Source organism: Hesperophylax consimilis, chromosome 25 (genome assembly GCF_061612785.1).
Source record: "Hesperophylax consimilis isolate HC1 chromosome 25, BYU_Hcon_1.0, whole genome shotgun sequence".
Classification (NCBI taxonomy): Eukaryota; Metazoa; Arthropoda; class Insecta; order Trichoptera; family Limnephilidae; genus Hesperophylax; species Hesperophylax consimilis.
In genome coordinates this window covers 29,267,817-29,278,865 of record NC_142860.1, presented here as the reverse complement: position 1 = coordinate 29,278,865, position 11,049 = coordinate 29,267,817, and the positions used below count along the sequence as shown (strand labels likewise).

Here is an 11,049-nt window from a genome sequence, read left to right as displayed (position 1 = left end):
GCGATCATAGACAATATCCGTGTGACTAGTTTATATTAATTTTACTCCGTTCAAAGGTTTATTTTTTGCGATTTAAAGGTTAAATCGCAAAATTCAGTAAGAAACTATATTGCTTCCTGTCGTGGCATCAAAGTTTGACATATTCAAATAATATCAAGGTGTTTTATTGTCGCACTTAGTTTAATTCAGAAAAAATACTAAATTTAACAAAACATCATCGTGTCGGTAGTTATTAAAAATCAATCACAATGCACTGCCGCGTATGCCCTGAAGTTATTCTATCAGACGAGTCGATATTTGTGTGTTCGGTGTGTAAAGGCACATACAACCTAGCCTGCGGAGGAATAACGGAAAGCACCTACCGTCGACTCACTTAAGAACGTCGAGAGCAACAGAAGTGTAAACAGTGTAAGAAGGACACACAATCGGCCCCCGCTAGCGATAACGCACTTTTGGATCCGCCTAAAAAATTAACGGCCACTAAAGATCAAGGAGCTCCATCATCATCATCATACCTCGCTAATCTCGAAGATATTCAGGTCTTAGTCATGACCAAAACGAACAACCTGGAAAAAAAACAGAACGACATCATGGACAAAAACAACAAGATACTGGAAAGCATTCAATTTATGAACGCGCAATATGAAAACTTTATGGCCAGAATCCGTGACGTCGAACACCGTAATGATGAGCTTACAGCAAAGAATTCTGCACTGGAAGCCAGAATCGTTTTGCTGGAGAATAGTATCTAGTTCCAAGAACGGGCCTTAAAGTCAAGTAATGTAGAAATAAGAGGCATCCTTGACATAAAGGACGAATCACTAAAAGACGTGAAAGCTCTGCTAAAAGTAATTAAGTCATTCATAGCAACTCCGATAGCTTTTATCTCGAATCTAAGTCTCAAATCAAGAATATTCACTAACCATCTAAAACATTCAATTGTTGTATTACTACACAAAAATGGAGATAAATCTGCGAAATTACCGGCCGATATCTCTGGTCAATTCGGTCTCAAAAATTATCGAGAAAATTGTCAAAAACCGTCTTTGCTTTTACCTTGAAGATAATAACATTCTTTTTGAAAGACAATTTGGCTTCCGACCGGGTTTAGGTACTGAAAATGCCATTGACAATCTTACTAAAGTCATTTCTAATAACATCGATCGTGGAATTAAAAGCATCGCGTTTTTTATGGATCTGGCTAAAGCTTTCGATACCATCTCGCAAAAAATCCTTTTGAAAAAACTTCAGCTAATCGGTATTCAGGGGCAGTTACTTAAATGGTTAGGAAGCTATCTAGAAAATCTAAGCCAAAGAGTTAATATTAGTGGCACTCTAAGCGATCCAGCCAACATCGAATTTGGTATTCCACAGGGAAATACTTTAGGACCGATATTGTTTAGTATTTATATCAATGATCTTTGTAACAGTAACCTTGCCGATCATATCATCACTTTTGCTGACGATACGGTCTTAATATTTGAGGCAAAAAACTGGTTCAAAACGCATAGATAATCCGAAATTGGGATAAACAATGTTAAACATTGGCTAGATAATAATCTCCTTACTCTCAACACGGAAAAGACAAAATTTATTCGTTTTAGTGCAACTCAAGCGGGACAACCCAAGGAAATACTGAATATTACTATTCACATTTGTAATGAACCGAATACTTGTACCTGCAAAAACCTAGAATCCGTAGATAGTTTAAAATATTTAGGAATCACCATAGACAAATATCTGAGATGGGAAAAACACATTAACTCAACTGCCTCAAAAGTCAGAAAACTTACCCACCTCTTTATGACCATCAGAAATATTCTCTTTTTAAAAGATATGAAATCAATATACCTACTATTCCATGTGTTATTCTTTACTCGAATATGTATCCCTAGGTTGTGGTGGCTGTGCCAAAACAATATTAGACTCCCTGGTTAAAGCATAGAAATCACTACTAAGAGTCATCCTTAAAAAACCATTCGGGTACCCCAGTGATGCATTATTCACGGAAATAAATGTTCTCGATGTTAAACAACTGTATATTAGAAAGATTATATTACTTGCACAAAAACAACGTCAGCCCTTCCATCGACCACCTTCACGACACTCGACTTTCAAGGAATAATCCAATAGTCCCAATAAAAAACCACGACGTCAACGACTGGCTCTTTGATTTAGGGAGGGTAAAAAGTGAACATATGTTGATCAATAGATAATCTCATTATAAAAAATATATATGTACATTATTTTCAAAACACTGATACATAATTTTTTAAAGTCTATACAATACAAAAACACACATTTATCACCTCTGAACACAATTGTCAATTCTGTATTAATCTGTACTTTATTTATCAATGCTATCGATTATTTTCTAATCATCCAACTATATTATAAACTTATAAACTACCCTTCCCATTTTTTCTACCTTACAACTACTGTGGTGATCTGTCTTTTTATTACTATTATCTGGCTGTTATTTACTTTACCGGTTTTGTTTTATATTAAGTGCTAAATTATTATATGAACAAAACTTGTCAATTTGACTGGCCTAAAACAGGATCCATTACTAGTTGGCTAGTGAAAGTTTCCGCATGTTTTATTGTATAATTTTTTATGTGAAATAAATTTATTATTATTATTAATACCTTTCGGACAAACGAATAAATAAGTAAAATAAAGATTTTTACTCACCTTTGGAAAACAAATGTAAAATATTTTAAAAAACAAATTAAAGAAATATTTGAATTTTTTTTTAAATGTATATTCATATAACTACATATTTTATATCTACCATGTCAACAAACTGCATTTGTATTTATTTATGTCTACGCACTCCGACGTATAATTTACAAATATGTATGTAACTACTTATTACGAAGAAAGCTACAACCGAAAATTCAACAACAATAATTGTTATTTCATCGGAACCATGCTGTAGTTTTCGTCAGCCGCGCGGCTGTACGTCTCGCAGTGGAATGAATTCGGTATTTCTGTCTCGTTTTAAAAAAACGTCCGATTGCAAGACCGTCTTTTAATGAAATTTGAATTCTCGTCCGCTGGTTAAGAAGCCTTAACAAGAATAAATACATGTTCGAACGTAAAATACTTGGGGCACATTATTAATCAAGACCTATCGGACGATGGCGATATTGAACGACAAAGGAGAAGCCTTAGCGTAGTGTATAATATGAATACCCGCAGATTTTTCAAATCCAGCAATACTGTTAAAAAATACTTTTCAACCACAGACATAGGAATTAATAGACGAGAAGATAATGGCGAGGGGTAAAATCAACTGTTGAAGAACGAAGGGAGTAAGGCTGACTGTGATTCGTCAGTAAATCAATCTGACAGTAAATAGGCATCTCGCATTATAATATCACCATTTAGTTCTTAAAAGTAAAATCTGCTTTTGAATGAATAGACATTTTTACATGGGAGCGCAAATTACTCGCCACGTTATGAACTAATTTGCGAAGTCCAAATTCGGCAAAGTAAGGCAGCTTCTATTTTCAGAGTCGTAGTTAGTTTCAGAGTATTTAGTTAAGACACTTTTACAAATGTCTCATAATTTACTTACCCCAGTAAACAACGATGAGCACACTTGAGAATCGCTACATTGTGATGTGATAGTATATGTTTCTAAAACTGATCCATATAATACGGTGTGAATAAGCTGTTCAATTTTGCAGGCTACCGACATCTGTAGTCTAGAAATTTGAAGTTACTACGTTTAACCAAAATGGTGTGAGTCCTTGCTTAGAAAATATTGTCAATTTGGTCGGTATAGCAGGTTTCATTTTTACTGCTAGACATCACGATGACAAGTGGTTTATTTACATGTGGTGGTTTTTGAAGTCTTTAAAAAGGCTCGCATAATGTGTTTTTTCGTTCTTTTCTCAACAATAACTCGATAATAAACAAGCTCATAAGTCAGAGCGATCGTAGCAGTGTTATTCGCACAGTTCTTTATATATATTATACCTGTTTCAATAGTTTGAAATAAATGTAAAGTTGTGTCAAGAAAACCAGTTTTTATTCAAAAAGGATCACCCCCAATTTTTATCATTTGATCCTTCAACCGGATTACGATCAGGAGATTGTATGTAAAAAAACAAAGAACCAGCAGCCAAAAGGATACAAAATTGATTGAAACTGGAAATCATTAAGGAAAGTGGACCACATCGCAAATCTGAGATAAGTATTCAGTGCTTTCCTTCCTATCATCCATTTTATGTTTATTCAGGTCTCATGTAATTTAAACGAGATTAATCTTAAATAGAGTCAATATTATAAATAAAATCACTACCCACTTGAAAATAAGAATATAATATTATTGAATAGTGTTCTCAAATAGTATTGTCAAGGTTGTCGTGGTATTCTTTCAAACGGGTGTTTGCTGAAATAAAATAATTGTCAACCGATATTAACAAAATATAATTAAAAATGGAAAATATGAAGTCATTAATAAACAAACGCGGCGTAATCAAAGGAAAACTAACCCGATTCGCGGATTCCTTAAATGCATTGTCGGTAAATGAAATTAAATTAAGATATGAGCGGGTGAAATCATTGTTAGATGAATTCGAAGCAGTTCAACAGAAAATTGAAATGTTACCGGATTCAGACGAAATTGAAAATTATAGTCAACGAGAAGCTTTCGAAAACCAATATTTCTCAGTTTTGGCAACGGCCAAAGGTGCGATAGAATCCGTCGATCAAAGTAAGGTGGAAATTAAACTACCCAACCTCCAATTACGGGAATTTCATGGCGATCAGAAAAATTGGGTTAATTTCGTCGAAACCTTCAAGACTTTAGTCCATAACAATAGTACTTTAAGCAACGTACAAAAATTCTTTTATTTGCAATCAACTTTAAAGGGAAACGCATTAAAGATAATTGCTAATCTAGAAATTTCTGAATTAAATTACATTTCCGCTTGGGAATTATTAAATGAACGTTATGCAAATTTAAGAACTACCGTTCATAAACACATCCAAGCTCTATTTTCATTAAAAGACATGAAACAAGAAGAGCCTGTAGCATTGAGGTATCTAATTGATGAAACAAACGTTAGTTTAAAGGCATTACAAAATATCGGGGTCAAGGTAGATCAATGGGATCCATTGGTTATTTATATAATATCAAATAAATTAGACGCAGCTACCCGAAAAAATTGGGAACAATATACATTACAAGACGAATTACCTACGTTAAAGGAATTCTTAAAATGTTTATCTGCTAGAGCCCAAGTATTGGAACTGATGAACGCTTCTGAGAAAAAATTTTCTAGCTTACATAAAACACAACTAGGCAACAATAATTGCAAAAAAGATTCATCAGTATTTTTAGCGGTAAAGGCTAACAACTGCATTTATTGTAACGAGAAAGGTCACCATATTTATTATTGTAAAAAATTTCTAAAATTAAAATTACATGAGAGGATTGATGCTACGAAATCAATCCAAGCTTGTTTTAAATGTTTAAAGGTGGGTCACCAGGCACAGAGTTGCAAGGCAACCTTTTCTTGCAGGCGTTGTGGCAAAGATAATCACAACACCTTGCTACACAATGAGGTACCTCTGCGGGAGGCCTCCAATATGGATGCTGATAACGAGGTTTCAGTATCGAATTTTTCTGCATCGGATAAAGCAGAAAAAATAATATTATTGTCAACTGCCAACATAGGAGTTGTGGGTAGTAACAATAAAATTTTTAAAGCCCGCATTCTGATTGATTCAGGGGCCCAGTCAAATTTTATGAGAGCAGAATTTGCTAATAAATTAAATTTACCATGTGAATTGATAAACAAACCCGTTTCTGGGATCCATAATAACATCACTCACATAAAAAAGAGAATTTCAGTGGAGATGAATTCGCTTCATACTGATTATAAAAGTGAAATATCATGTCTGATTTTACAGGAGATTACAACAAATTTACCACAAGTGACAATGGCGAAAAAAGACTTCAAGTTACCACGAGGATTGGAGCTAGCTGACCCGAACTTCAATATAGCTGCACCCATCGACATCCTGTTGGGCGCGGAGAGCTTTTGGGAAATCCTAACCAACGATAGATTGAAACTCGAATCGGGACCAACACTTCAACGTACGCAACTGGGATGGATCATATCAGGACCAATCCACATGTACCCAAAGCAAAGGCCTGTATCAGATTGTTGTAATTTATCTATAAATAAAATAAGTCATCAAATAGAAAAATTTTGGAAATTGGAGGAGATTAATCCCACTAAGATTCTAAATCATGAAGAAAAGGCTTGTGAAGCCAGTTTTGCTAGTACTCATACTAGACAAGACGACGGTAGATACGTAGTAAGTTTACCGCGTCGAGCATGCATTGATCAGCTGGGAAGTTCATTGCTCACTGCTGAAAAAAGATTTAAAAATTTAGAAAGAAAATTTGTGTCAAATCCCGAATTGAAGACACAATATATACAATTCATGCGTGAATATGAGGAATTAGGTCATATGGAGGTGTGTGACCAGTCAAAGGGGGATCGTGAATCCTATTTTTTACCTCATCACGCTGTAATAAAAGAATCAAGCACTACTACTAAAGTGAGGGTCGTTTTTGACGGCTCCGCCAAAACTTCAAATGGAATTTCTCTCAATGACGCCTTGATGACAGGACCTGTTATACAAAAGGACTTATACACCCAACTATTGCATTTCAGGAAACATCAAGTAGTACTGACGGCTGACATCGAGAAGATGTACCGCCAGATTAACGTGTGTGAAGCGGACCGTGACCTGCAGAAGATAGTGTGGCGCGAGTCGCCGCAGGAGGTGCTCAAGCATTACCGTCTGAAGACAGTCACATATGGTCTGGGGCCTTCCTCTTTCTTAGCCACTAGAAGTCTACGGCAAATTGGTATGGATAACAATATAAATTTTCCTAGAGCTAGTCAGGTCATAGAAAATGACTTCTATATGGATGACTTGTTAACCGGAGGAGATGAGATGGAATCCTGTAGAGAGTTAAAAGAGCAATTAATCAACATCTTTTTGTCTGCGGGGATGACCTTGAGGAAATGGAGGTCCAATGTCTTGGAGTTGTCAGCCGAGTCGGGCCAAGCTAAGATTGCCGAATCAGGCAATTCTGAAAAAATTATTACTGACAATCCAAAGACTGAGAAAATATTAGGATTAATATGGAATAATGAATCTGATTATTTTTCTTATGTAATAATGAAACCATCAAGTCGAACCGAGAGTAAAAGACAGATATTATCTTGCATCGCATCAACCTTCGATCCATTAGGTCTTCTAGGACCGATTATAGTTGTAGCCAAATTGATAATGCAGAAGTTATGGCAGTCTAAAGCAGCGTGGGATGATCCATTGCCTAATGAAATATTAGCACCCTGGAGGTCCTACCTTCAAGAATTAATTCAACTAAATGTGTTGAAAATACCAAGAAAAATTATTTGCAGGCAATCTACATATCTACAACTACACGGTTTTTGCGACTCATCTGAGAAAGCTTACGGAGCCTGCGTTTACATGGTGTCAGTGGACCATGTCGGTAAGCGGCATTCACATTTAATAACGTCCAAATCAAGAGTGGCGCCATTGAAGTGTATTTCCCTGCCCAAGTTGGAGCTTTGTAGTGCTGTGCTACTGGCGAAATTAATTAAAAATGTAAAACAAGCGCTAAATATAGTGGAGATCGACACACATTATTGGTGTGACTCCATGATAACGTTGTGCTGGCTGAAAGGTCAACCTACGAGATGGGCTACTTTCGTTGCAAACCGAGTAGCTGAAATACAAGAACTTAGTGATCCAGATCTATGGAGACATGTATCATCAGCCGACAATGCAGCAGATATACTTTCAAGAGGAACCACTACAGATAAATTGATAAATTCTGCAATATGGTGGAATGGACCAAGTTGGTTGACCGAGGGAGTCAACGCTTGGCCTATATCAAATATTTCGTGTTCAAACCCTCCGGAACTCAAAGGCAAAAATATTCTATTATCCACAGATATTCAAGAATGGGAGATATTTGAAAAATTCTCATCATTTATTAAATTGAAAAGAGTTACTGCGTATGTATTGCGATTTGTCAATAACTGCAGAAGTGTTAAGGGTAAAATTTCAGACAATTTAAGTGTGGCTGAATTGGAATCAGGCTTGAAATGTCTATTGAGATCAGCTCAAATACACGCCTTTCAAAAGGAATTGAAAGAATTAAAAAACCATGGCATCGTCAACAAGAAAAGTAATTTAAAATCTCTTAATCCCTTCTTACATGATGGTCTAATATATGTAGGCGGTAGGTTGAATTTGGCTACACATTTATCTTACCAACAAAAACACCCAATTATCTTGCCGGCTAAACATAAGCTAACTGAATTGATAATACGTCACTACCATTATGTAAACCTACACGCAGGACCTCAAGCTTTGTTAGCTGAAATACGATTAAAATTTTGGCCCATCTTTGGTAAAAATACTATTAAAAAGATATTACATAAATGTATTGTATGTTTTAGATGTCGTCCCCGAACCGGTCATCAAATCATGGGAAATTTGCCACCCGAAAGAATTACGCCGAGTCGTCCTTTCGCTATCACCGGAATAGATTACGCCGGACCAATTCTAATTAAAAGTGGGACGCTGAGGAAGGCTTCCCTCGTAAAATCGTATTTATGTATCTTTATTTGCTTCTCAACCAAGGCTGTTCACTTGGAATTAGTTTCGGATTTATCTAGCAATGCTTTTTTGAACAGTTTAAAAAGGTTTATATCCCGTAGGGGACAACCTGAAAAGATCTTTTCCGACAATGCTAGTAATTTTAAAGGAGCTAGCAGCAGGCTCAAAGAGCTGTACACCAGCTTGAGGGAAAACAACGACAATATTCAAAATTATTTAGTGAACAGAGGTATTGAGTGGAAGTTCATAACCCCTCGAGCCCCTAATCAGGGAGGTTTGTGGGAAGCAGCAGTAAAATCAGCAAAGTTCCATTTGTATAGAATTATTAACAATTCTTCATTAACATTTGAACTCTTGTATACCTTAATTTGTCAGATTGAGGCCTGTTTGAACTCCCGTCCATTAACTTCCTTATCCGACGACATCCATGATTACCAACCTCTTACCCCAAACCATTTCCTTATAGGCACTGAATCCTGTATCATTCCTGAGAGAGACGTCCGGGCGATACCGGACAACAGACTAACTCAATATCAGAGGATCAGTTCGCTAATTCAATCTTTTTGGTCTAGATGGAAGCAAGATTACCTGATGGAACTACAAAAGAGGACTAAATGGCAGACCAGCACTCAACGGGCACTGCAAAAAGACGATCTGGTGATTTTAAAGGAAGATCATTTACCTCCACCTTTATGGAAAATGGCCCGAATTCTGCATACACACCCTGGAGCGGATGGAGTAATACGAGTTGTTACCCTAAAAACACCTCAAGGAGTCTTTGTGAGGCCCATCACAAAGATATGTCTGATGCCCCTGGATTCAGACACTAAACCTGTAATTGACGTCCCGGACCTTACCAAGGATTGATTATGTACATTACACTATGATGCTTATCTTCTCGACTCTACCTTGGATGGATCAAGCAGAAGACCTGAGAAGAAAGAAGAAAAAAAAAGGAACAATAATTGTGTTGTGTTCAGTGTGAACTATATTATTTGTGTTATTGAACTATTTAAATATGTAAAAATTAGTATGCAGACGTGTGTAATTTAGTCATTTTTGAATTTTTTTTTGGTTATTTAATAGGATTAATAATTTTCTAGTTATTTTTAGTTAATTAATAGAGTAATTCAACAGCATTTATACAGTTAAATTTATAAGTTTACCAGTAGGGCATAAAAAAAGGGGGTTTTATTTTGTTAATTTCTGCTATTTTGAATTATTTTGTTAGTATTTTTGTGGTATATTTAGATTAGGAGTTTTTAGTTTATTCTGTTTGTTTTATAGTTTATTTTTAAATAGATTATCATTCAAAAATTTAGTGCAATTTTTGAATCCCGCCCCCTGGCAATATGTTCAATTTTGCAGGCTACCGACATCTGTAGTCTAGAAATTTGAAGTTACTACGTTTAACCAAAATGGTGTGAGTCCTTGCTTAGAAAATATTGTCAATTTGGTCGGTATAGCAGGTTTCATTTTTACTGCTAGACATCACGATGACAAGTGGTTTATTTACATGTGGTGGTTTTTGAAGTCTTTAAAAAGGCTCGCATTATGTGTTTTTTCGTTCTTTTCTCAACAATAACTCGATAATAAACAAGCTCATAAGTCAGAGCGATCGTAGCAGTGTTATTCGCACAGTTCTTTATATATATTATACCTGTTTCAATAGTTTGAAATAAATGTAAAGTTGTGTCAAGAAAACCAGTTTTTATTCAAAAAGGATCACACCCAATTTTTATCATAAGCTTAAAATAAAGTAAAATTATGCTTACTTATGGAATGTAATACGACAATTGGATTTATTCTCTTTTTCACATCTATTTTTACAAGTTTTCATAACACAAGTCAACATTTTGCCGTGTTATTTCGTAAAATGAACCGATGATGCCTCGACCATAGTTCGCACAAGAATGATGACGTCACGTTTTCAAATTTCACTTGAGGCCATATGCGAGCCCAGCCGGCTCAATGGAACCGGTATGGGGAGTGGGGATAATACGCTTTTAATCACTTAGGGCAGGTCTACTAATATTCATATGTCTATGTTTTCAACGCATTCTGTACCGGCCTTTATACGTGTGAGATATTGTGTCACTACAGAACTTGCTCGATGGAACGACTGATTTGGATGCCGAAATATAGCAGCGCATCAACAATTTTCACTGAATTAGGACTAAATGGATTTGCCGACCTGATGAAACACCGGGTCACTGAAACCAGGATGCGGCTAATGGCCACCGCCAACACGGTGGTGACCGCAGCCTATCAGCACCAAGCGCCACTCCTGAGTGAGCGCTGGGCCCAAGACCACGCCCTACATAGTTGTCCTTAATTGTTTTTCTTCATCTATTTTTTAAA

At 36.1% G+C, this 11,049-nt stretch overlaps 1 protein-coding gene across 1 annotated transcript; it reads left to right on the top strand.

Moving 5' to 3' along the window:
• The first annotated feature begins 4,498 nt into the window (after nt 1-4,498).
• LOC149411779 (uncharacterized) lies at nt 4,499-9,583 on the top strand. The gene is made up of 2 exons (XM_089646629.1): nt 4,499-6,898; nt 9,261-9,583. The coding sequence occupies exons 1-2, from the start codon at nt 4,615-4,617 to the stop codon at nt 9,278-9,280; spliced, it is 2,304 nt and encodes a 767-aa protein (XP_089502755.1). The 5' UTR covers nt 4,499-4,614; the 3' UTR covers nt 9,281-9,583.
• The last annotated feature ends 1,466 nt before the right edge of the window (nt 9,584-11,049 follow it).

Bases quoted from the DNA above. Each gene is read 5' to 3' on its own strand.
- LOC149411779 (XM_089646629.1), top strand. From the start codon at position 4,615: ATGTTACCGGATTCAGACGAAATTGAAAATTATAGTCAACGAGAAGCT. The intron at 6,899-9,260 runs GTATGGATAACA...TTTTTGGTCTAG, and splicing joins TAGAAGTCTACGGCAAATTG to ATGGAAGCAAGATTACCTGA.